Source organism: Patella vulgata, chromosome 5 (genome assembly GCF_932274485.2).
Source record: "Patella vulgata chromosome 5, xgPatVulg1.2, whole genome shotgun sequence".
NCBI lineage: Eukaryota > Metazoa > Mollusca > Gastropoda > Patellidae > Patella > Patella vulgata.
The window spans coordinates 29578214-29605918 of NC_065883.2; the positions used below are offsets into that span (position 1 = coordinate 29578214).

At 34.0% G+C, this 27705-nt stretch overlaps 1 protein-coding gene across 2 annotated transcripts; it reads left to right on the top strand.

Moving 5' to 3' along the window:
• Positions 1 to 254: 254 nt before the first annotated feature.
• On the top strand, positions 255 to 27095 carry LOC126820490 (tetratricopeptide repeat protein 13). 2 transcript variants are annotated; one of them, XM_050548498.2, is made up of 25 exons: positions 255 to 532; positions 2611 to 2720; positions 3590 to 3665; positions 3865 to 3935; positions 4447 to 4512; positions 4979 to 5071; positions 5649 to 5765; positions 6972 to 7085; positions 7596 to 7678; positions 8273 to 8414; positions 8795 to 8899; positions 9134 to 9200; positions 10151 to 10269; positions 11795 to 11835; positions 12873 to 13044; positions 14061 to 14091; positions 15160 to 15301; positions 15923 to 16006; positions 16630 to 16711; positions 18363 to 18475; positions 20267 to 20399; positions 21684 to 21763; positions 21929 to 22007; positions 23616 to 23695; positions 24992 to 27095. In XM_050548498.2, the coding sequence occupies exons 1-25, from the start codon at positions 274 to 276 to the stop codon at positions 25092 to 25094; spliced, it is 2562 nt and encodes an 853-aa protein (XP_050404455.1). In that variant the 5' UTR covers positions 255 to 273; the 3' UTR covers positions 25095 to 27095. The 2 variants fall into 2 exon arrangements, with proteins under 2 accessions (XP_050404455.1, XP_050404456.1); XM_050548499.2 differs by lacking the exons at positions 20267 to 20399; positions 21684 to 21763; positions 21929 to 22007; positions 23616 to 23695; positions 24992 to 27095 and adding an exon at positions 18870 to 19345.
• The last annotated feature ends 610 nt before the right edge of the window (positions 27096 to 27705 follow it).

A 27705-nucleotide genomic window follows, 5' to 3' on the forward strand; every position in this document is an offset into this window, starting at 1 on the left:
GCGTCCGACGTACACCAAAAATCAAATTTAAAGCAATATCAAATAGATATTGTTTATTTAGAATTGATACAATGTATGCTAAAAAAAAAAATATGGGGTGTCATTACTGTCAAGTTTATACTCGAAAACTGTATAGTTTATAATTCTAATCATAGAACTAGTTCTATGTTCTAATTAATCAGTATGTCCTTTTTAAAGCTGAGAACGAAGATACAATTATTTCCCTTGATATGCCACTCTTCTATATTAAAGATGTAAATATTGTATGGTGACATGGCGCTCAATGTTTTGTTTATATTTTGTTTATTGTTAAATGTTTTAGCGGAAGCCGACCAGGTGTGTGATATAGCAAATGTTCAGATTGAAAATGAAGATGGCAGTCGACAGGTTTTTGAATTAAAGCGTCTGCTACCTCAGAAGGATAGCCCATGCTTGTTGTGTTCTGGAAACGATCCCGGAATTAGAACATGGGAGATAACTCCGCTTAGTTTCAATGTTGTCTTGTCACAAGGAGAACTTATCAATGAATGTGGTATGAATAATGAATTTGAATACTAAGTAATTTGTCATAAATTCATAATTACCTTCGTTAAAGAAGCATTAACACCTTTAAGGTCTTCACTGTTTGTTAAAGATGCATTATGTGTAACTGCCTAAATTATGGTACAGTGTCAGTAGCCTACAGGCAGCCACAGGTAGGGTGCCCTGTGGCCGAATCTTTTCCCTTCTAAAAGTTGTACTCGACACGTTGAATGTGCACGCTTCAGTGACGTAACTCTAATTGATTTCAGCTAGACGAGTCTCGGGCTCTCTTTGTGTCTATAAATAGCCACAGCACGAGAAATTCTCAACACTTGTAATAACTATTACAGACGTAAAAAATCTATTGTTGACGATTCTGAATAGCACTAGCAGTAATATTTAGCTTTTTGGTTTATTACTGCAGCTTTAGAAATTACGCTCGTTTTATTTTTTAAATTGCTTTATTATTAACTAGACCGTTAGGAGTGGCATCTTTTGGTTGAGTACAAATAATATTTCTGAATAACGCGGGTTGGGCAGGAAAATGATACTAGATGTAGTTTCATTTTACTTTTACAAGGTTCTTAAAACAATTGTTGTGTCGCCCACCGGGCGTTATTTGTAAATTCAATTTCTTGTTCTAGCTTTCAGTCATGTTTCGTAAAAAAGTAGTCTTGATTACCCCGGCCTGTCAATCAGACGGAGAATGGTCGGTAGACTGGTTAAGTGAGACTAATTTCAAAACAAGGGCACGTAACCTATTTTTTGCTCAAAAGTGTCTGGATGTCATGGACGACACTCCGAACCATTTTTCAGTGTATTATTTATAGATGGTTAAATGGTCATATCTTATTAAGTACAACATGACCGTTTATTTAGTGACTATAATTGTGCGAAACTGATTTAAAGCTTAGTATATATATAAGTATTGTGGTGTAATTGTCGAGATATTTGGAGATATTTATTTATGGTGGGGCAGCCTACCACAGGACAGACCTTTGTCCTTTATATTTTATTTTCATTTGCTTGGCTTCAACTATTATTTAGACATTTATTAACATGACAAGGCTTTAATCAACTCTCTAGACCACCGGATGGCAGAGATTTAAATTAAAGCGTCGCCGAGGTTTAAAAATTTAACGATAAAATGGATAATCAAGACTTCTCTGAACATTACATAGGTCTATGCTACGTCTTCCAACCAGGGTACATGATGAGAAAAAAAAAAAATTGATTAGCAATTATTAGATTAGGAAAAAAAATTGACTAGCAATTATTAGATGTTTTAATCCATCAATCTGAAAATTAGTGACACAAAGACTGACTCCTATTATCATCTGATCCGTATGAAATTTATATGCATTAATTAAATTAGTGGAATTGAAGAAGACTATTGAATTTCAGCAGTTTCTGTCAATTACATCTAAATTTATGGCCCTTGTTTTACCTTGTTGAACTTGTGAACATTCAAATGATAAAAGTTATAATCCGATCTGTATGAAATATATATGCATTATTTTAATTAGTAGGTCTACATGTAAAACGAAAAAGACAGTCAAATTTCAACAATTTCTGTAAATTACTTCAAGAGTTAAGGCCCTTGTTTCAGTTTGTAGAACCTTGTCATTCCTGTATGAAATTGTCTTGTAAATAAATCCCCCCTATTAAAAGAGTAAATGTGCGACAACCCTTGTTGATTCGCTCAGATGATTTAGCTGCTGGGGGCGTATGTTTCGTTGCCTGACAACCTATCTTTTATTATCTAATTTTGAATGTCTAGCCTTTATCTAAGTCTTACATAAGTTAAGGTGATACTCAACAAGCAACAAACTTGGGGAATATCACGCTTTACTTTATTATTTTGCTTTTGGACCCCAACTGTATCACTGAGATCCGATCTTGCCTGCACTGTACATAGATTCTTCCATAAACTGCAGTACTTTCAGTCAGGAGTTAATTCGTCACAGTCTTGGATTTGATTAAAATCTTACATAGAAGCTTACATGTACATGTAATGCATGGTTAAGAAAATACATGTAGGCCCCTACCTTTCTTTTTAAATTTCAATTTTACAATAATATTTTCCAGAAAATGAAAACCATAATTTACCAGCAGGACTGTGTTTACAGAAACCTGGAGAAGAATACTGTACAAAAGGAGACAAAGATGTTCCACAATGTCTATTTCATGATCCACAGGTAAAAATAATGATTTTAGTATTTAACAGTCATACATACATTAAGCTTGGATAGGGGAGCCGCTGTGGCTCAGTGTAAGACGTTGTCTCGCTAAGAGGTCCCATGATCAATGCTTGTGTTGGATGAGAAAGTTCATCAGGATTTTCTGGCATGGTTTCTCCTTGTCAGCTTGTAGGACAGAGGGTCTGGCAAAGGGACAATGTATAGTCGTTCAGATGTGATGAAAAACCAAGGTCTCATGTACACATTGGAGTTGGAATTTGATAGAAAGTGGCGCATAGCGCCGCTGTTGGGGGCAAAATGTTTCTCATAGTACACCGCCCAGTCAGAGCAGAAAAGTAGGATGTTAAAGCCCATTTTATTTTAGTATGGGATGCAGGTTTAAAACCATCCATATTGCACAAAAACCCAGTTAAATACCGTCAAATAAAGAATCACATCCTCTAGCACAACTTACGATACACAAAGTGTGTACAATGTGACAGCGCCTGTCCATCCCACTGCTAAAGACCCCTACGCGCAAGCAAATTATTGAAATAAAATTGAGCTAGTTTGTGTCAAGTGGAAGTTAAACGTTAGTATAGGGCAGAATTAGAGGCCGAACAAATTCTAATGATTTCTGATAATAATTTAATGGTTTGTTACTTGTAATCAGATTCTAGTGTGTTTGTAAATGTTTTCATTACTGACAAAAGAAAAAAATATGTGACAACTGCCCACTGCCCAGATGACTTAGCTGTTTTGGGCATATGTTTTCATTTCCTAGCAACCTATCTTTAAACAACATAAGCTTTAAGCTTACAGTATTTGTGAAATAAGATTTGGACTAACAGTAAAAAGATTAAAATAAGTGGTCATATATTTTGTAGGTCATGGCAGAGGAAATTGTTGCAAGAAATTTGGTTCCAATGGCAACTGGGAATACCGTTATAAATAATAAATTAGGTGAGAAGAGTTATTGTTAATTTCTGTGATTAATATTCAGTGCATGTCCTGGCAATGGGTACTGTAACTCCCTATTTCATTGGTTGAACAATTATGAAATCAGACAACTATGTTTTCAAGTCAGTAAAGTGTTTCCCAGAATTTATTACCTCATTTTTATCTTTTGACAAATTTTTTGGTAAATTTTCTTTTTTTTTAGCTTTAGGTATTGTACATTTAAACACTGGTTCATTTGATAAAGCCATTGCTATATTTACAAATATATTAAATGTAAGTACTGGTACTTTTTTAAGTGATCATTTGTCTCAGAATTTCCCAAAATGAAAGTTCTTGTGTTCAAATTGCTTTTGATTGTTATTACCACCAGTAAGTTTAATAAGTATTGCAATTTAATGGCATGTAAATTAACTGACATTCAAATTTCTTGGCCAAACATTTTTCAAGTCAATTAGACCTTGATTAGTACAAATTGGCTCAATTTCAGCCCAGATGTATTAATTAATGCTACATGTATAAGTTCAGATGTGCGTGCACAAACCATCGTATGCTTACTTTTATTTTAAAACACATGATATTGCTTGTCACTGGGCTTATCTGTGATAGTGATGATATTTTGTGGCAGGTATTTAATTTAGCTTTTCATATTGTTTTAAAGGATCTTTCCACTGACTTTGACATTATCCATTGTTTGTGTTGTTTTGTACTTTATAGTGTTGTGCTGTCAATTAACTATTTGTTGAATATATTTGACAAAGAATTGATTATTTGAATTTTTTTACAGCAAAAACCTAAAACAACGGCAGCTTATTATGGTAGAGGTGTGGCTTATTCTAGAAAAGGTTTAAATGTAAGTTGAATGACTGCCACAACCACTTACAAATTCCATTTTAAGTAACATGTATATTCATCAGTTTTCTTTGGTTCCGAACTCAAATCTGAGCTAGGATGTTAACAATAAGAAGCATACCCGGTTTCGCCTGGGTCCCAAAGCTTGGTAGTAATATGCTGCCTTAACTCTGAAACTGGAAGTGGTAGTCCATCGCCACCAGACCTATATTACTCCCGGTCTGAGCTACCCCTATACACCAAATTTCAGCCTCAGTACAGCTCTAGTGCAGCCACCAACCCTGAACAAACAGACAAACAAATGACAGTCGTAAATATTAGTATAGATTTAAGTTTGTATAAAATGAGAAAGAAATGGGTTGTGTCATCCTATTTCTCTATCTTACACAAATTTAAGTCATATGTCAGAATGGTAGTATATTGAAATTCTTAACATTTTTACTAGCTCTTATTTTGTTCTTTTTTAGACAGCTGAGAACGCTATTCAAGCGTTGGCTGATTTTACACAAGCCATACAAAAAGATAAAACACAACCTGATAGCTACGAACGTCGGGCTGAAGTAAGTTTGTTTGAAGTTTGTAGCACAAGTCTCGATTATCCATTTAAGCGTAACATTTTAAAATCGTGCAGTTTTTTTAAATCCATTTAAATCTCAACCAAGAGGCAGATTTAGCTTGTACATAATGCATCTTTAAAAACAAGGGGTTTATCTCTTTTTTTCAATCCACATTTGAATGGCTGTCTTGTAGGTCAGATATTTTATTTTAGAAATATACCGATTTCTGGACTAAAAATCATCAAAGTGGCAGCTTCTTGAGTGGAACTGAAGTTGTGGAAATTGATTATCAGATTAGACAAGTGTTAAATTATGTTTCTGTAATGAAAGTAGGGCCAAAGATATTTTTGAAAGCAAAACCATTAAAGTTAATCAGCTAATAGAATTATGTTCTTTGTGACATCCCGAAAACAAAGAAATTGTGAAGCGCTTTGCCATTTTGAATTGTCTTTGTTATTCTGTGAATTTGTTGGGAAGTACCAGTGCTTAACTGTCTGTTAACACAATTAATTGGGGTATATAAAGTATTAAATATATAAGGATACCAAGGCATAATTTAATCTTAATATCTGATTTCTAGGTATATACAAGTCTTGGAGAATATCAAGAGGCATACAATGATTTAACAACTGCCATACAAAAACGTCCAACAGAAAAAACTTATTTTATGAGAGGAGTCCTTGGTTTACTTCTAGAGGTAATAGCAGTCGAAATTACTCTAATAACGAAAGGATTTTATACACCCACACTGAAATATGATCAGATATTTAATTGTAGATGCTCTAGACGCTAAAGTTAAGATATGATACACTTGATATTAATTACTTCAAATATTATTGCCCATGATTAGTTTTTAGTGTCTTGTAAGTGGTCCCATTACTTTCATAATAATATAAATAAGTTCACCTTTGTAGACTACTCAGGCAATTTAGCTGCTCTAGACGTATGTTTTGGTGCATGTAAAAGCCAATCATTACTTTATGTTAAACAGCTTGAGATAAACTACATCAAATATCAATCTTTACTTTATACTAGACAGTTTGAGGTATACTACACCAAAATTCAATCTTTACTTTATACTAGACAGTTTGAGATAAAGTACATCAAAAACCAATCTTTACTTTAGTTTACACTAGACAGTTTAAGATAAAATACTTCAAAAACCAATCTTTAGTTTATGCTAGACAGTTTGAGATAAACTACATCAAAAACCAATCTTTACTTTATGCTAGACAGTTTAAGATAAACTACACCAAAAGCCCATCTTTAGTTTACACTAGACAGTTTGAGATAAACTACATCAAAAAACCATTCTTTACTTTATGCTAGACAGTTTGAGATAAACTACACCAAAAGCCCATCTTTAGTTTACACTAGACAGTTTGAGATAAACTACATCAAAAAAACATTCTTTACTTTATGCTAGACAGTTTGAGATAAACTACACCAAAAGCCCATCTTTAGTTTACACTAGACAGTTTGAGATAAACTACATCAAAAAACCATTCTTTACTTTATGCTAGACAGTTTGAGATAAACTACACCAAAAGCCCATCTTTAGTTTACACTAGACAGTTTGAGATAAACTACATCAAAAAAACATTCTTTACTTTATGCTAGACAGTTTGAGATAAACTACACCAAAAGCCCATCTTTAGTTTACACTAGACAGTTTGAGATAAACTACATGAAAAGCCCATCTTTACTTTATACTAGACCATTTGAGATATACTACACCAATCTTTACTTTACAATAGACTTTTTGAGATAAACTACACCAAAAAGAAAAAAAAAGATTCACTGATAGTTAAAATGACCAGTCTGTAGATTAATTAGTAATTAATGGCAAACATGAGAAAATAGTGGATGCCAGAATTTAATGATTTTTTTAAATTTTTTATAGGATTTTGGTTTAGCAGAAGAAGATTTTCGTCGTAATTTAGAATCTGAAGGAGAATTACATATTATGTCATATTTTCATCTAGGTGTAGCTTTGTATTATAGAGGACGTGTTCGGGTGAGTTACTGTGACTGTATCTTGGTTAATTAGACATGCTCAATGACTACTGCTCTCTATATTTTGAAAATAATGCTGGTGACTTAGGTTATCTTAAGGACTCCTGTAGAGTGCTCAATTTTACACCTGGAAGTTCCTAATTGATGGAATTGTAATTGTATGAAACAGAATTCTGTCCTTTTACAGTTCTGTCACTCCCAATAATTGTTGTGGTGTATTGAATCGTGACATAATCAAACACAGTGAATACGTTTCAGCTGTTGTGGTTGGTTGAGATATTACTAGTGCCATATTGTGTCTAGTCGCCAGTGACATTCTATACTCATTCCTCTCATGCCTCCCTTTCTCTACTTCTTATTTACACCGCCAGACAGTTTAAGGTTTGCACTCATATGCAAGTGCATGTAATACCGCCCTGAAAGGATATACCGATTGCCAGTAGATTATTGAATTTAAAATCTATGAACAGTTGTATGTAGAAAATTTAGAAAATTGATTGTTGTATTTCAGAATGCTATTGAAGTGTTTAAAGAAGTATTAAAATTAAGACCTGACCATATTGATGCTTGCACTAGTTTAGCTCAAGCTTTTAGGTAAATGACCATACTTGTCCTGTCTTTGATATATCTGAATCATTTGCTAGAATAATAATAGTATAGTCCATATATTCAAACATGAGCATGCTTAAAGCGCAGTCCAAAAAACAATCACAACTTTCACAAAGTGAATGTTGTCTTTGTCTTAAATGTTTGAAGTCTAAATTAAAACAAAATAAAAATAAATTATCTGGAGTTCCTGATTTCCAGTGGCAGATCATTCTACTCTGGTATAATTGTCCCTAGAAGCATCCTTTTGCGGGACTATGAAGCAAATACCCTGATAATATTGTGCAGTTTTGAGTGCATCTTGCTCTATTATTTGACAATTCATAGTTTGTACCTTTGTTGCCCCTTGTTTTAATTTTATCGTTCTATAACCCATTTTTCTGTTAAAATTTTTTACAATTCTATCCCTAGATATTTAAAGAACTTATACTTTTGCAAACAGTGATGTTTTTAGAGCAAAATGAACCACAACCTCCAAAAGGACGTTTCTACTGATAGCTATGATGCTGCTGTAAAATCTGCCCATACTTTTTTTTAAAGCTGGTAAAAGTGATTCAATATATATATATATATATATTACAGGGAATTGGGTAATTTAAAGGCAGCTAGTACCAGATTTAATCAGTCCTTTAGTATGGACTCGAACCATGTATTAACACGACAGTTACACGGTTCCATGTTATATAGTAATGGTCAACCTAAACAAGCCTTACAAGAATTTACAGTAAGTAATTATATAACTAACTTGAACAAACCATTCATTGTGGAAATTTTTTACATTTGCTCTACAACATTCGATGACAGTGATGTTAAAGCTAGCATGTTTTATGGGGCCTGGCAAGACACAGCTTTGCACAATCATTTAAAATGAAATTCCCTTTTGTGCTCATAAATGGTTCCTTGACAGTTGGACTTTGAAGAAGAGTGATCAAAAAAGAGTTAAAAGACATTAAGCCCTATTCCATTATCTTTAATGTGAGAAAAATCTGTACTTGATTTGAATTGTAATTCTGTATCCATTTGTAATCTGTTTCTATTTCCACCTTTATAACAAAGTTAGATTGTTATTGAGAATTTATATAATGTGGGGTTTTTATTTTTTAGAAATGTATAGAATTGGCAGAAAACAATATTAATTGTCAGTATATGCAGAGTTTATCGTATATGGCAGTAGGGCAATTTTATCAGGGAGTTAAAGCAAGTGCTAAAGTAAGTTTGAATATGATTTAATTTTTATCCATTTATAAAAATCATGCATTTCTTTGCCCTGTCAGTATACAAAATGTATATCTGGAAAATTAATTTAAATAATGAAATGATTTGAACTCAAATCTTTATCAGATTTCTTTGAATCGATCAAATTATTTGTGGCATGAAAGTGAGGCAATATTTTCAGTTAAATTTCATGCAAACTGTAAATTTGTGTATATTTTAACTCCACAGGTTCTAATTAAAAATACAACACCTATAAAAATGTCACCTGAATTTATGAAAGCTCATTATTTAAAAGGTAAATATTTTTATTCCCCTAAAGGTGACAAGGGAGGGGGCTATATGTTTTCTGTCTGTCTGACCATTTGATTGAAATATGTTTTGAGGTTAAGCTTTGAAGTATTTATTTGAGGGGATCACGTGGCTAAGTGGGTAAGACGCTGGCTGCTAGCCTGGAGGTTGGGTGTTCGATCCCTGCATTGGCCGAGAAAGTTCATCCAGATTTTCCGGCATGGTTCCCCCTTGTCAGTGATGCAGGACTGAGAGCCTGACAAGGACAGCTGTCTAGTCCTTCGGATGAGACAAAAAACCGAGGTCCCGTGTATACATTGGAATGCACGTAAAAGATCCCTTGGCAGTTGGAATTCGATATAAGAGTAGGCGATAGTGCCGCTGCCCGGGCAAAATTTCCCTCATAGCACACTGTATGGCGTATGCCCGTCTTCATTAGCCCAGCATAGGAGCAGAACAGTAGGACGTTAAACCCCATTTCATTTCATTTGAAGTATTTGATTGAAGGTTGGAACATAAAACAATTCATTGAAAATTCAGAATTTGTTCTATCTAATCTATAGTCTGTATATATCTGGATTATATATTAGCAGAAATTTATTCGCACTTATAACTGCATGGTTCCTGGGTTGATTCTTTGAGCTGAATAATCATACCAAATTTTCATTAAAATTCGTTCGGATATGGTCTCCTCCTGGTTGAATTGACACATATAGGGATAAAGTGTCATATTCCTATCCCTGATATAGTATCATATTTCTGATAAAGTGTCATATCCCGGAATAAGTACTAGACATACAACCATCATATGGTCACAGACCAGGTTTGTTAATCACTTTGTTGGTTTTCTCCTTTAAAAAGTTCTTTTGTTGTTACATTGACATACTTTCTTTGGATTTTATTTCTTTTTAATTCTTTTATACACTATTTATGATTACTGGTTTCTTTGTTTTACAGAATATGGCCGTTATATACATTCCAAATTAGATTCACCATTAAAATATTTTACACCAGAAAAAGATTTTGATTCGGAGTTCAGAGAACAATGGGTTAAGATATTACCCTTTAAATTTAAAGTAAGTTTATCTTATAAACATGGGTTCCATGTCGGCAATATATTTTTTTCAAAACGTGATTTTTAAACATTACCATGATTAACCAGAGCTGCCATGTAACCATAATATTCTACCAAAAAATTAAGAAAATTACGTATCCAGTGCTAATTTATAGCAATATTGATAATTTGTCTGTCATACAAATGTTGTGTATATGGTTATTCTTAATGTGCACTACTACTAACCATATTCTAGTTTCGCTAGCTGTAAAGTTAGTCTGTCATTCAAATTAATTATTCTGCGGTCCGTAATGCCATAGGAGATGGTCTAAAACCGATAAATGTGAAAAATATGCTGTGGATAATTATATATTTATCCTCATTTTGAAATTATTGTATTACAACTCAAAATTATCAAGTTCAGTGTGTTTTCTATAGAGCATGTGGTAATACGTATGAGCTACTGGACAGCTCTTTATATGTCTTTAACCAAGTAAGAAATATTGATAATAAAAACTACTTAAAATAGCCAAAAGGGAATATTTTATTAATAAATAATTATTATAAGCCCTACTAATATTTTATTCCTTAGATCAATATATATTTTTTTGTGTACACCATGCTCACAAAGTGGTATAGACATACCCTACCATAGATAAAAAAACAAAACATGAAATACAAATTTAATTTGCAAAGTTTTTGTCTAACAGTGAAAATTTTGAAGTTGACGCTCTATTTCAAATTAAGCTATATTTATTTTAAGTAGTGCTGTTACCATTCAATGATGCACAAGCAAACAATACAATTAACACTAACAGCCTACTTGCTATACGTAAAGAAAGAATTAATTTCATGTAAAATCTGGCCTTCAGATTTCCAAAACCATGTTTGGGTGGCAAACTTACTGTGTTTCATAAGGATGAAGAACCTCTATCAATATTTAGACATGTCAAATTTTATGCGTAGTTATTTCCCCTGAAAACTTGCTGGTTTCTGTATATATTTTGTTACATGGCAATGTTATGTTTAACTCTTTCGTTGTGGCAGCTGACTATATTGTCGACAGTTTAGTACAGGTGCCATCATTTTTACAGCGTGTGAAATTTGTTATCTAATATAGACACAGATGTCAACACTATATTTTCGATACATTTTCAAGAGTCGTTTTGAGAAATATCATCAACGCATAATAGCATCAATTGAACATATTTCAGCCAGCGAAGCTCTGAAAACTATTATATTAGATTCCAGTGCAGAATGTGAAAATTTTGACTCCGATAATGAAGTTGAAAGTGACTCAGAATGTTTAGAATAATTGACTACAAATTCCAATGAAACATGTACTTTTCATAGTAATTCTTCTGGTATAAGCGTAAATGAGCGTTCATAATCATTATATAAATGTAAATAGAACTAGTGGCCCCCAAAAGCAAAAGAGTTAAAAATCAGTTCATGACTATGTTCAGTATTTTCAGTTTTGACATGTAAAGAATTTATGCTGAACATTATTAAAAACCATTCTTGAGAAAAATATTTGTATATTGTAGACTACATATAAAGAACAACCAGGATTACAACCAGAAATAAGGTAGTGTAGACATACTCAAAGACTCTCTAGTTTCAAAAATTTCATTGAAACTCTAGTAAAAGCTCTGAATAATGTTTCTCTCAAAAAGTCTTAGTAGAAATAATGTGAAAATTATTTTGTGATAGCACTAGAATCATATCTTGATATCAGCATTAATACAGCACGTATCACATCATTACCCTTTGTCTATCAGGATACATATATATAGTTTGTTCAGAACTATCCTTTTTATTGTTTCTAGGTTTGTAAGAGGGGTTCAGTGACCAAGGGGTCTATCACCTGCACATTAGATCATAATGTCTGTTTTTATGTCAAGTGGCATGAGTTCGATCCCAGACTTGTACTTGACAATGAGTAGGACTTTATAGAGCGGGAGCCCAGGCAGGGGGTTAACCTAGCTGAAAAGTGTACCAATTTTCTCCTATATGGTATCAATGCCTGTATACCTGGTATCACTAGGACGGCTGCCTAACCTCACGTGTTTTCTTGTGTCCTAAAGACTCCTGGGAACAAGCAAATTAGTGATGTACCATATGTTAGTCCCAAAATAATCTAGTATTTATTAACACCATTCTCTCTCTAGGTTTGTAAATGTACATCTTGAAGTGAAAATTTTTAAATCTCAGTTCATAATTCTTCATGAACACTATATCAATCACATGTAACAAATTGGGAGATTAAACCTTCAAATTCAACAAAACTAACAAATTATATTATAATATTGGTTATAAAACACAATTCTGTAATGCTACATGTAACATGTTTTAATATAAATCATATTGGTGCCAGATTATGTCGCATGGGGGGGGGGGGCTATGGTGCACTTAAGTAAATAGGGGCCTCTGCGCAGCACCTTCCCTTCAAAAAAGAAAGAAAGATTATGTTTATATTGAAATTGAATTACATAAAGAATATTATTGATTTATTTATTGATTTGAATACCCAATGTACGGTAGATGTCCTCCACTAGGTGACACTTGTATTAGTAAATTCTTCACCCTGATCTATTTGTTATGTTATTTGGTTGACTATTTCAGTGATGTTAAAGAACACACATTAACAGACTATAGTGAAGATGTTAGAAAGTTAATCTGTCAAGCTGAGAAACTTGGTTCTATAACCCAGGTTAAAGCTGATGGTTTTACTCCTAACCGAAGATTAAATCTAGCCATGGGTATTGCTACAATACATATAGCACAATATTTAGAGGTAAATGTCTAATCTAATATTTGATCACATCATCAGAAACTTGTTTTTTCTGCTAAATGAATAAGGAATTAACAGAAATGTATTTTAGTTACCCTGACTGCAGTGCTCACTCTGGGTTCCATTTTTTTCCCGCCAATATTTCATTTGAATCTATTAACCACATACATTTTCTGCCAAAAAAGGAAAAAAAAACTTCTACATGTATTAGGTTCTTTCAGTAATTTTTATTGCATATTTACTTTCAATGTATATACATAAAATTACGATGTTACAATTTACAAAATTCTTCTCTGCTTTGCAGAGGCCATTTTTTGAAAGTTTTTTTTAGTACACTACAACCAGTTATGAATGAATTTGTAAAGTTAGCTGATTCACGTGTGGAACAAAACACTGTTTTGGCAGGTGCATCATACCTTAACCAAGGATTTGAAATTGATCAAACAGACGGCATAATCCCAATTCCGATTATATACGTTATAGAAACTATCAAAAAAAAAAAATACAGATTCATATCTGAAGACAAATAGTTTACTTGCAGAGTCTTTTGAAAGTTGACACCCCTCAATGTTCCCCAAACCGCCTAACCATTTGATCATGAAATAACTGCTCCCTCAGTCAAGCTAGCACACAATAAACTGACAGACAACAGTCAGGTTTCCAGTTAGTAATTCCCTGACATTTTTGTCCAGTGTTTTTTTTCGGATAATCCAGTATTTTTCTAGTAACACTGGGAGTCTATATATTCCATATATACCAAATTTGCCACTTTATTGGAAATGACCACCCGATAAATACTTTCGGGACAATGTATCTTTAATAGAACTCTTTTATTGTATTCTAACAACTATCTGTAAGCTTCACAGTTCTCTGTCAAATTTTAAGATTTCTGTCTCATTTTGTTTATCTCAGTAATCACTTTCACTTTTAGTGTATCATTTTATTTTTCTAAGTCACAAGATGACCTAATTAACCTGACACAACATATCTTTACATAATGTAATTGTTTTATTTTTCAGACAAAATGGAAAAATTTTAAAAACAGTAAAGGTAATTTGAATATATTTTCTGGTCAGATTTATGATACTATATATTAGTATTACTACTGGCAGGTAGAAGCATTTACAGTTAACGATACTTTCCCAGAAAAGTGTTTATCGGGTGTCAAATTTGGTATATATGGAAAGTATAGACACCCAATCTTACTAGAAAAATACTAGATTACCCGAAAAACGCCCGTAGGGCAAGCACTGGGCAAAATTTTTAGGGTACCACTAACTGGCAACCCGATTGTTATCTGGCAGCTTATTGTCTGCCAGCTTAAGTGAGGGAGCGGTTGTTATTTCTTGATCAAATGGTTAGGCAGTTTTGGGAACATTGAGGGGTGTCAACGCACAAAAGATTCTGCAGAAAAAGAAGTTGACAGAAATAATTAAGAATTTACTTTGGCGTCAATATGTATTGTAAATGTACAGTAAGTAATGATAAATACTTTCTGAAAAATGGACTCTCCCACAATGAAGCTAAGTTGACAGACATTGCATCCAACAACAGCTTACTTATAGCTATAGGTATCCCCGGCAAATATAAAGTTTTAAGAGGGAATTGAAGCAAATTTTTGATGGATTGGTTGCTTTGAATATGTTTTTAGTCCAAGTATATCATCAAATCACAAAGTTTGTACGCGGGAATGATCTTTAATGCTACTTATTTCAAAATATATAAAACAAAGGTTAAAATCATTTCTAGTTTATTTATCTGCTGTCAGATCATGATGTGTATTAGAAAATATATTTTCAGAACCAGACTCGTTTCAATAAATCATATCTATCAGTGTTTAGCATTTATAGAAATATTCTATAAGAGATACTAAAAAAATAACCTAGGCCAAATATGATCAAATTCGGGCAATTCTAAGGTTAAGGGGCCATTATCACTTTCAACTTGAAAAATAAAAAGTAATTAATTGGTGTAACATGTTTATTAACAGTGAGCTATTTATCAAAGTTTGCCTACTTAGAAGGAAGCACATTTAACCGTTGAACTCTTTGATAACCACTATGTATATGTATAAATCTTAATGAATTTTATTTGTGATATTATTATTATATATTTCAGAAAGGTTATCATGGAAAGAATTATACCGTATAGCAGTACAGTATCGTCGATTGGTTGATCCAGAACAACCAGTATTTTGGGTTGATACTTTACCCGAACATAACACACCTGATGGAATACGATCTGACGTCAACTTTGTCAGGTGACTAAGTTTGTCTTAATCTGTACGAAACGAAAACTGATACTTTCTTTTAATACAATTAATAGATTAATGCGTTGAATGTGACCAGTCACCAGTTGCATTAATTTACATCAATTTATTCTGTCCAAAGACCTGCAGACAACAAGGTGCTTTTTTATCTCCCCAATATTTCATCTGTGCTCTACAGGTAGACAATCTGTCGTTGGCAAACCAAATGGTTCACTCAATGTGTTTTAAATTGCACACTTTGATAGCCAATATGGTCTGTTTAAGCTCTGGATGAATGCCAATATATTTATCTTTGTATAAACAACTCATCGTCTGGGTAAACGCTTAAATAACATTGCTATAACTATGACAGCGATGGAATTCTCGTGCAGGACATGTAATTTCCAAGCACATTTAGGTAAACTCCCTTCAGTTTGCATTAATTTCGTGTTGTACAATTCAGTTGGATGTGTATTATTTTTTCAAAACAGAAATCATGAATCTTTCTACGTTTCTTTTTATCCCATGGGAGTAAAATGCAAATCCATGTGATGAATTGTATCAATTGGATAAATTTTGATTCAATGAGTTGTACAGAATTCTAAAAACAATATTGTATTTGTATAATTTCAGGGGTTCTGTGGTTAATTTACGTGTAATGCAGTATTTTGATTTAGTGTTTAAATTAGCTAAAACTATGTTAGAACATTACACAGGGTAAGGTAACATAATTTTATGTTTGATTTCATTTGATAGTTTATAAATACAATTGCATATAAACTTGAATGCAATTCTTGTCACTGTGTAGGTTTTAGACACATAATTAGGGTGCCCCACACAGCCAAAATATGCTGTATTGAAAATTGTACACGCCACAGCGAATGTGCACACCTCAGAGACTAGACCCGAACAGATTTCTGGCAAGGAACGCAATGCAAGAATAATCAGCAGTATAGTCAGTGAGGCTATAAATAGCCATCGCACCTGAAATTTTCAACACATCTAGCGACTATTAAAGCCGTAAAAAATCTATTGTTAACGATTCTGAATAACAATAATATTTAGCTGATTCGTTGTTATAACAGCTTTAGAAAATTATGTTCGTTTTGTTGGCCTGCCATGCATGGATCTGTGGATAAACCATTAGAAATGTCAACACTGATTGTTTAATCAATGTCTGACGTTATAGGGTCAAAAGCCGCTTGTACGACCCCTGACACGACCTTCGAGTACAACTTGTGAGATCTTCATGTAGTGTAGGCCATTGAAGGTATAAAAAAACAAAAAATGAAATATAGATGTGTATTTTAATCAGATTGTAAGAATGATTATTATTTCAGTGAAGAAGCTATTATCTATCCAGGTTTACATGAAGATGTGAATAATGCTAAAACATGTGAAGATCTTCTAATGGTTGCTAGAGTAAGTCTTGAGCCCCGTTTATATTTGGCCGCGATAAATTTCGGAACCCTGCCAGACATTCCAAATGTGGAACTCTTCACAGAAAAGTTAATTTCAGTCCCTATGCAAACTACCGAATGAAAACAATTATGACGCTTTATTTAGTTTGGGCTGTCATTTTGACCGAACTGGGGGATCACGTGGCTAAGTGGGTAAGACGCTAGCTCGCTAGCCTGGAGGTCGGGTGTTCAATCCCTGCATTGGCCGAGAAAGTTCATCCAGATTTTCCGGCGTGGTTCTCCCTTGTCAGTGATGCAGGACGGAGGGGCTGACAAGGAAAGCTGTCTAGTCGTTCGGATGGGACGAAAAACTGAGGTCCCGTGTACACATTGGCGTGCACGTTAAAGATCCCTTGGCAGTTGGAATTCGATATAAGAGTAGGCCGTAGTGCCGCTGTCCGGGCAAAATTTCCCTCATAGCACACTGTATGGCGTATGCCCGTCTTCATTAGCCCAGGTTAGGAGCAGAACAGTAGGACGTTAAATCCCATTTCATTTCATTTCATTTCATTTGACCGAACTGATGACAGAACTGTCAAAGTTCTTTGTGGGGGGGGGGGGGGTCATGGTTCATTTCGCGCATGCACAGTAATCCGTACTGAGAACCATTCTCAGATGGATAAAATTTGTAATGTAAATAGAGTTTTGAATGTATTTTAGTTTATCCCAGAAAAATAATGTAGTACCTTAAGAAATGAAGGGACTTGTAATTCAGATCAGGTGGTATATTTTAATGCCATTGGAGTTATTTCCCCTTTTTTAACTATTTTCTCCTATTTTTCTGCAAGATAATTAAATAGTTGTTATTCCTCTTTATAAACCTGTAACGGTAAATCTCTTTGATCTTTGGGGTATATTCTATGCTCATAATAACTTGCGGTCTGAAAATCGGGGGCGGCTTTAAATATATATATATATATACAGGGGAATTTGGGGTTATTCTTCTGAATGTTTTTCTTTAAACCTTTAACGGGTTATTCTTCCAGGGTAGGTTTTTTTTTCCCATAAGAAAACATGATATAAGGTATAATCCTTTAGTGGCATTTAGCAATTGGAAACATAACAAAACTATACAGTTATATGGGACAACAATCACTGGTTTATTATACACAAGCACGACGTTTCGATAAGTATTCTCTTATAATCCTTTAGTGGCATTTAGCAATTGGAAACATAACAAAACTATACAGTTATATGGGACAACAATCACTGGTTTATTATACACAAGCACGACGTTGTGCTTGATAACGATAAGAGAATACTTATCGAAACGTCGTGCTTGTGTATAATAAACCAGTGATTGTTGTCCCATATAACTGTATAGTTTTGTTATGATATAAGGTTTTTCTTACGTGAATTCTGGGATATTCTCATCTTGCGTATATGTAAACATAGACGGTTTATAAGCAAGATAAAGTCCTCGACTTCGGTTATGCTGGGGAAAAAAGACTTCAGAAAAAAACCCTCGACAGAAAAACCTTGGCCTGGGGGCCTCGGTTTTTCTTTTTCTCAGGTTATTTTCTTCAGTCTTTCTTTCCCCAGCATAACCTCAGTCGCGTGCTTTATCCTACACAGATATTCACTAGTTTCTTTTTATTGATATGTTTATATAGAAACGACAGATAAATCCACATGGTTTTCTGGTATCAACACAAGTTCCAAGTACAGCTAAAAGTAAGGAAGATAAGAGACTGGATGGTTCTGTCTTGGTTCTATCTAGAGACCTGTAAGTTGAGCCAAAGTTTATAAAGCATTATTATGGCAATTATTATTATAGATTATGGCCCCTCATTGTTCGAAAAATCACATTTTTAGCTTGTGGATTCTCTAGGGGGTCACAATTTTTTTTCCGATTTTTAAAACCGTTTAAATAGATCCGTAGGGTGACCAAACTTATAGGTTATTCAGGTTCAATCGGCATGCGCAACAAATGTTTCCAACAGGTGCTAGGAATATTTTTAAGACTGTGAATTCGGGGGAAAATTTGTGGATATTCTTGAGTATTTGTCGCAACTGTCGTACAAGAGATTAAAATTATCAAAGTAATCAACAAAGACCCACGGTAGCGAGTTTTAATCTCACAGATAATTGATTGGTGATTGCTTGTTAATCTTTTGCAGCTTCATGCCCATCGAGTTTTAATCTCCCTGATAATTGATTGGTGAGTGTTTGCTTCACACCCACCGATTGAAGGCAGGATATTACGGTGTCGATTCAATGGAAATCATATGACGGGACGGCTGATTGATGTCGTAATCCGGAATAATCAGAGGTCGAATTACCCAGAGACTTTTTGGCTGAAGTAATAAGGAAATAAATCAGGACATGAAAATGGTGTTGGATTTCACAGAGTTCGGAGTGATCAGAGGTCGGATGTGACAGAGTGTACTGTATCACCATTCCACCATAATGATTGTTGAATTCGAATTTCATGAAAATCGAAATGAAACTGCCCGACAAAATGGCCGCTTTTTGTATGCAAATTGTGTATTAGTATGTAATACAAAGGTTATGGACCCTCTAGAGGTCACAATTTTTATTCGATTTTGATGAAAATTAAAACATATCTCAGTCCCATTTGATATTTGCGCATTTCAGACCATAACTTTCTGGATTATGGCCCCAGATTGTACAAAAAATCGTTTTTGTTTTTAGTTTGTTTTCTATCCATCTCTTGCAAAATGTGGGCGTATCCTGCCTGGCAGCCGCTGGTTTTAGTTTGTAGAGCCTTGTGGATCCTCAAACGACCATTATTATAATCTGATCTGTATAAAATTGTCTTGTAAATGCTCCCAGTTGTCTACAAAAAAATATATATGTGACAACCCTTGTCGACCACTCGGACGATTTAGCTGTTGTGGGCGTATGTTTCATTGCCTGGCAACCTATCTTTATACATTGAAATGCAATTTTCATCGAAGACGATAATCAAAAAGATCTTTATAAAAAGCATTGTTACCGAAATGGTCTTGAGTTGTTCATACACATTCCTGCGGAATTATAGACGCAGATCATACATTAAACCACAGTTATCACTGATAATATATAGACGACAAAAAACAAGCAGCCACACACTCTAGGCACTCACACTATTATTCTTTTCACATTCTCGGTACAGAGCTATTGACTAGCTTCAATAAATAGTATCACATAACACAAATTCCCTTTCACTGGAAATGAACATTGATAATTGATTTTAAAGAGCTATAATGCTTGAGGTTGATTGTATTTTATAATGAAGGGAGCCATGTTAGCTTGGTGATTATCGTGTTGGCCTTTTTTCAATCCTGGAGACTCATCTATTGATTCTGATAGGAAGAAAAAACAAGGTCCCCTAACATATGGAAATGAAAAGAAGAGTAAGCTACTACTCTCAGGGCAAAATTTCCCTCATATCACTCTGAATGAGGTCTTTCCTTCTTTATTAGGGAGTTTAGTGCAGCAAAGTAGACATTAAACCCCTTGTTATTTCATTTCTAGATAATGAGTGGTTGATTGAATGGTTGGTTTATTACAGGAATGATAGAGTTGTGTTTGCATTGAATACAGCCAATACAGTTGACAGAACAGCAGATTATTTTCTGGAGTTAGATTTTTTATTTAATCAAATACAGGAAGAAATACGACGTAATGGACCAAATAAAATAACAGTAAGTATTTTTTACTTTATGTCCTGTACAGAAAATACAAACCTTGTCTTAAATTTCAAGGTAAAGATTATAACATTTTGCAAGATCAAAATGGAATGTAAAAAAGGCAAAGGCATTGACCCCAACATCATATAGTGAAGACTGAAGGGTTCAATATATTTGGAACTCACCATAGCTCAACATTATAGTGAAAGAGAGAGAGAGAGAGAAATGGGGTTTAACGTCCACTCGACACAAACTAGGTCATTTCGGGACTAACATATGGTTTAATTTTATTTCAATAATTGGCTTGCGCGTAGGGGTCTTTAGCAGTGGGAGGAAACTGGAGGACCCGGAGAAAACCCACGAGGTTGGACAGGCGACCCTACTCCTTGTCACGTACAACCGGGGAATCGAAACCACGCCAGTTGACTCAACGATAGACTTTATGATACAGCGCACGCACGCTAACCATTCAGCCATCCACCCCCCCTTCATCATTATAGTGAAGCCTCTGTTTTAAAGATCATTTGGCCACTATTCATGTCTGTTTATGATGACTTATCTATCAGTTAATTACAGATATTTCCATAAATTGAATGGTATTTAATTCACAGTGACTGTTAATGTATCTTAATATGAACAAAGGTAGGTTGCTAGGCAACGAAACATACACCCACAGCAGCTAAGTCATCCAAGCAGTCAACAAGAGTTGTCAAATATTTTTTCTATTGTCGGTAATAAAACATTTATAATACACTAAAAGTAACAACTCATTCATTAACCCCTTAACTGTGTAATTAATTTGACGTTAACTACCCCCTATTGCGTAATTAATTTGACGAAAAACGTCATATTTGGGCCTATTTTTTCCTGAATACAAATTTGAGTGGTCTTAAACCAAAATAAAATTAACAGTAAATAGAGTTGTCTCCCTTCAATTAGATTCCTCGACCAGGCGTAATAATACGTCTTTCGCATGGTAAGATTGTGTTCGAAGAATAGGTTGGGGAAAATACCTCCAGGGCGTTATATTACGTCCTACACACGGTGAGTGGCAGTTGTCCAGGACGTTATATAACGTCCTACGCAGTTAAGGGGTTAAGTAATTATCAGAAAATCATTAGAATTTGTTTGGCTTTTAGTTCTGCCCCATGCTAACATTTAGTATACGAAACATTTAATATCATGGATTCAGCTGTTCAAGTTATTAAAAATCATTGAGGCAATATACGACACAGGATATAGATTCTGTGTTGAATATATGAGGTATTGATTATAGTTCTATGATGTATTATTTTACAGGATATAGATTCTGTGTTGAATATAGTTCTATCTATGATGTATTATTTCTATAATCTGATGCCATTAACCAGGGGATCCAGGTAAATACTTAAAAAATATTGTATGCTGTTGTCAAAAGGTCGAAATTACAGTTTAGAGTTTAGTTATTCAGAAAAATATTAACTGCCGCAGTCAGAAAAAAATTATTTTTATATTCAGAAATATATTTATTTTTGCATTCAGAAAATATAAATTTTACATTACAGTATTGTAGCTTATACAGTGGGTCTAGGTTTGATGATGTCAGTAGGTAGACAGGCAACAGGTAGAATACCAAGTGGAAAGGTAAGTTTATTATACGGTATACCTGTAATTATAACTGATAAGTTTGTTTTCTAGGTCAGAGCTCTTCGACAGGTTTTTTAAAATTTGCAGAGATTGTTCATTGTATCAAAAGTAAGAACCCTTTTGAAATTCTAATTTTTTTTTTCCACACAAACTGCAGACTTATCTCCCAGTTTATGTTCAAATGTGTGAAAGTTTGTGAACATGATACAGGACAAAGTCCTTGATGAAATTTTGTAAAATTTGGTGAGATTGTTCATTTGAATAAAACAAAAAGCCCTATGGAATTTTGAGTTTTTCAGAGTTATTTTTTCGGGCTTATATTGACATTTTCCACTTGTAAATGCAATAAAGGACCAAATGCTGGTTGGAATTTTTAAATTCTTGGTGGATTAATTTTGGGCTGAGGAGCAACCCGATCAAAATTCAGAATTATTTTTGTATCCCAAATTGCCATGTTATTCCCTCATTTAACCCATAAGTGCATAGCCATTTTTTGTTCCCAAACCCCTTCGTTCATAAGCCTAATTCCCGGCATTGCGACGGAAATTGGTGCTAAATACAAAAAATGAGGAAAAAAGTATTTTCTGACAATGACAAACCCTACAAAGTATATATATTTAGAAAGAGTATAAAAAGGGCTTTCTGAATCTGTAAAGATAGTAAGGGAAATATTTTTTACGTGAATGTAGGTGGGAGGTAGAATTGACAACTTGAAATCAGGAAAAAAAAAAAAAGGTTCCCACTTCAGAGTGCAATATAAAAAAAATATTTATTGATGCAGAATGTTAGAAATGAAGTATGCTGCTTTCAGAGGCATCTCTTTGGTACACAATACAGAAATTTTTTTTTGAAAATATCAAATAACTTCGGAAAAACCGAAGAAAACCCACGAGGTTAGACAGGTGACATCATCATCCGAGTCACTACTACATTTTGTACACTCGTCAATCCATAGATTATGATCAAACACACAGAACTGCAGCACAAATATCTACGATTTCTACTTTAAGCAAAATACTGGACAAAAAACCGCTATTTTTTGTAAAAAAAAACCCCACAAAAATACACACTCTGTAGCGTAATCCAACTCCCACAGTATTCCGTGGCAACTATGAATGGGATACTGTACAAATCATGTCTTAAATCGGCGAAAATTCGCAAAAAGTTACAGAAATTTTACTCAAAACATTGCCAGGGCGGCTATGCTGGATTTAGACAATGGCGTCCAAAGGGAATTTCCTGTGGAACCGCCTTTAGCGCGGTAAATTCAAACTGTTAAAAACAATACGGGAAAATCCGTAGCCATGCAATTACAGCCTTTGTTTACTCTAGGCCGTAGCCATGCACTTATGGGTTAAGTACAAATTTATGAAATTGTACGGCAATATACATCCACATGAAAATGTGGGTGTATAAAAAAAGAAAATTACAATGAGACAAGCCTTAAAAACTGCTCTTATCACGTTTCATTGCCTGACTACCCGTCATTCCCTCATGTTGTCTGTTTCTCTTTTGGGACAGTGTCTCCGACATCACTGCATGGAAGCAAATTTTAGATATTAATAAGATAAGAATTTTAATGATTGTGTGTGTTTTAATTTGTAGTTATTGGATCTAGAAGCCATGTTAGCTGGGGCACCAGATGCTTTTATACTTGTAACTAAACAGTGGATGAACATAAAGAAGTAAGATATAATATAACATGATAATACTAAGAGCAAAACAACAATATTTTAATTCTAAGATCCTGTGTCGGTATTCAAAGGTTTTCTTAAAGTTAAGTAAAAATACTTAATTTTTCCACTTAACCAAGTGTCTTACCTTAAATCGGTATTCAAAGGCTCTATTTTACATATACTTGGCTATGTGAAAAACATAACTGCACACTTAAAATATGGAATACCAACATTAGCCAAAAAGCATGAATTTTTGAATATGGAATACCCTCTACTTCCAAAAATCATGAATTAAAATATGGAATACCCACTGTTAGCCAAAAAGTATGAATTTTTAACTATGGAATACCCTCCACTGTCAAAAGTCTTGAATTACTCAGGTTGCACGCGAGTTATGTCCCCTTTAGTTGTCATTATTAGGAAAATTTTGGTTGAAATACCATATTGTTGAGCAAAAATGTTGTATTGTCTGGTTAAAATGTTGTGACATCGGGTTGTTGGCCATGCGCCACTCAATATACAGTATGATTATGTACACTGATTCTTGTTACTCCCTGTTGGTAGTGCAGGACGAAGAGCCTGGCAAAGAACAGTGTCTAGTTGTGTAGATGGTACAAAAACACAAGCTGTTGGCGTGCACATAAAAAACACCTTCACAGTTGAAATTTGATGTAGAAATGCCACTGTCTTTTGAAAATTTCCATCATAACACTCAGCTTAGCGTATGCCTATCTTCAATAGTCCGATTGGTACAGAAATGTAGAAAAATAAAATGAAATGGGGTTTAACGTTCTACTGTTCTGCTCCGTCTGGGCTAATGAAGACGGGCATACGCTATACAGTGTGCTACTTTTCTATTGAATTCCAACTGTCTGGGAGTCTTTTACATGCACGCCAATATGTACATGACACATCGTGGTTTTTTTTGTCCCATCCGAATGAAAATACGTTATTCCTTGCCAGTCCAACTGTCGAAGAGGAATCGTGAACGACGACATGATACCAGTCAGCCACCTTATCAAAGCTGATAAAAGAAAGTTTGAGATCAACAACGCCGGGCAACATTTTCTTTGTTTCAATCTCAATCCCGTAACGGGCCTGCTACTCCGGTTAAAAAAATAGTCATTATAATTTTGCTTAACTTTAAGGTACCTCCCATAGGTCACTTAAAGCAGATTTTTCTCACCTAAACTGGCCTTTGAATACCACTAAAAGACTAAAGCTTAACTTTAAGGGAAAATTTGATACTTAACATTGCCCTTAAGGTTTTCATTTATTTTAATGGTATGATTTTATTTTTTTCAGAAATAATACATCTACATTGAATTTACCACTGGTGAATGAAGTGTTCCCTACAGTAAGAAGTGTATTAGAAGTTTTAACTGTCGACATATCAACCTGTTCCTAATAATAAACATTATACACTCAATATTTTATTATTTATTAAAGAGATGTTATGGTGAATTTTAATTTATTTTATGATGAAGGCTTTAAGACACACTTATTTTCACTCTTCAATATGTTAACTGATTCTCTAGTTGATTAATAACATAACATTTCTAATGGACATCTTATTAAGATTTATATTTAAAGAGAAATTACAAAACCATTTAGTCAAAGAGTTACTTTTACCAAGAAATGGCTGTTCTTCAAAATGATATCTGAAATTTGATATCACAGGTGGTTATAATATCTAGTATTATATCTGTGGATATATAGCAAACTGAAATTAAATAGACTTATATACTTCTTAAGCTTCATTTCAACTATTTGGATTGTATGGTTAAAAAAAGATCTGCTTATTTTTTTAAAGAGGCAATGTGACAGAAACCCCAATGACAATTTTGTTTTTTGAATTAAACAAAAGTAATTGTTTATTAGTGAATAATTTAATTGTACTGTCTTGATGGTGTCATTGTTTGTGTTTTGTGGTTCAGTTAATCTGCAAAGTCTTAATCTGCAAAGGATAAAAAGGTGGAAATCAATGGACACAATTCAGAAATATTTCAAATTGAGTATTGCGATGACAGCATAAAATCTTTAGAAACCCATGTCAGCTTCCAGTGATCTTTTGAAAAGGATTTTTTTGATTAGTAATTGTATAGCCTTAAACTGTATTTGATTTTCTTTTATTGATGTGTTGTCTTTAAAATACACCATAGTGTCTCTTTAATCTTTATTAAATGGCCCATTTTTGTACGCCCACATTTCATGTGGACGAAATTGTCTTCGCCTCTGTCCGTGTGGATGTCTGTTCACCATTTTGTTTGTGGTTCCGGTTATTTTGGCATGTATCGGACTGTAACTCCATGGATTATAGCCCCGGATTGTACGAAAAATCACATTTTTAGCTTGTGGACAATCTAGGGGTTATAATTTTTATCCAGTTTTGGTTAAACTTGAAATTAATGTTTATAACCCATATTGGTGCATATTGGACTGTAACTTCCTGGATTATGACCCCTGATTGTTTGTAAAATGGTGATTTTAGCTTGTGGACCCTATAATTGTCAATTTTTTCAGATTTTAAAAAATGTTCAAATATATCACTGTTACATGCTAATGACGTTTGAGATTGAAAATATGCTCGTCTGACCTAGGCTTAAGAGATCACATTTATTATCCAATTTTAATGAAGCTTAAAATATATCTGTGTATCCCAGAGATCTAGGTTATTGGCGCATGTTTGACACTAAACTTCCTGAATTATGGCCCCGGATGTACAAAAAATTATGTGTGGGGGTGTTTTTTAGCTCGCTCTTTGTCCATCTAGTGCAAAATGTGGGCATATCTTGCAAGGCAACCCACTTGTTACATTATTGGATCAAGATGATCATTCCTTTTGATATTTCCCACCAGGACTATATTACTATACTATGTATATGCAGTACTTAAATATATTTAATTTTATTGACAAAACAATTCTACTGACTAATAATGTTTATTGAATGTTTACAGTAAAAAGTTGTATACTCTTGACATCTGAAAAAACGGAGCTCATCTGAAGAGTCGAAGTGTATGGCAGCTAATCTGGGCCCTGTTTCTCGAAATCTTAACTAAAGATAAAATCCAAATTTTAGTAGATACTTCAATTTTGATTGGCTAAGCACTAAAACCAATCTTTAATTATCCAATTAAATTACTAAAATTTGGATTTTATCTTAGTTAGAATTTTGTGAAACAGGTCCCAGATTTATAACCAAACAATTAATATTATTTTAAAATAAAAGATATTGCTTGATTTTTTGTGGGAGTGACAAAGTGTAGCTGCAAAACCAATAGGTTTTTGAGTTTGATTTTGAAAAAAGTTTATTTTGTTACATGTATATATTTGTTAATTCTAAAAGCCATATTACAGCTACAACCTTTGTAATTGTTATTTTATATTAAATAAATTTATCAATAAACAGATATTTGGACTAAATACATATTCAAACTAATTTATCTATCAAACATTTGCTTCAAATCACTCTCAAAAGTTTCTAATTGGAAAAAACTACGTAATGCTGTAAAAATGTAATTTACGCAGACTTGTTTGTCATGTAACTTGATTGAGGGAGGGGCCATTTACTGTTTGTATTTGTGGTTACTTGTTGTCACTTTACCATACATATCGAAGCTTAAGTAATTTATTGGATATTCTCCATCCTCTTTTTCCTGCTGTTTAATCGCAGAATCGGTTGAATGTGTAAACCCCTCACTGTTCCCAGAATGGCTAACCATTCGCTCAAGAAATAACAAGGGCTCTCCAAGTCAAGCTGACAGATGATAATTAGCCATTAGGTTACCCTGACATTTTTGGCCATTGCTTATGCTTGCCCCTCGAGTGTTTTTATATGCCCACATTTTGATGTGGACGTGTATTGTCGTCACCCCAGTTCGTCCGTCTGGGTATCTGTACACATTTTGTTTGTGGACACTACGGGTCACAATTTTTATCGGATTTTAACGAAACTTCAAATATGGGTGTGTCTCCCAAAGAACTCGATTCCTTTCGAAATTGGCATGTATCGGACTGT

Bases quoted from the DNA above. Each gene is read 5' to 3' on its own strand.
- LOC126820490 (XM_050548498.2), top strand. From the start codon at position 274: ATGGCGCTCAATGTTTTGTTTATATTTTGTTTATTGTTAAATGTTTTA. The intron at 533-2,610 runs GTATGAATAATG...AATATTTTCCAG, and splicing joins AGAACTTATCAATGAATGTG to AAAATGAAAACCATAATTTA. The intron at 14,092-15,159 runs GTAATTTGAATA...TATATATTTCAG, and splicing joins AAATTTTAAAAACAGTAAAG to AAAGGTTATCATGGAAAGAA.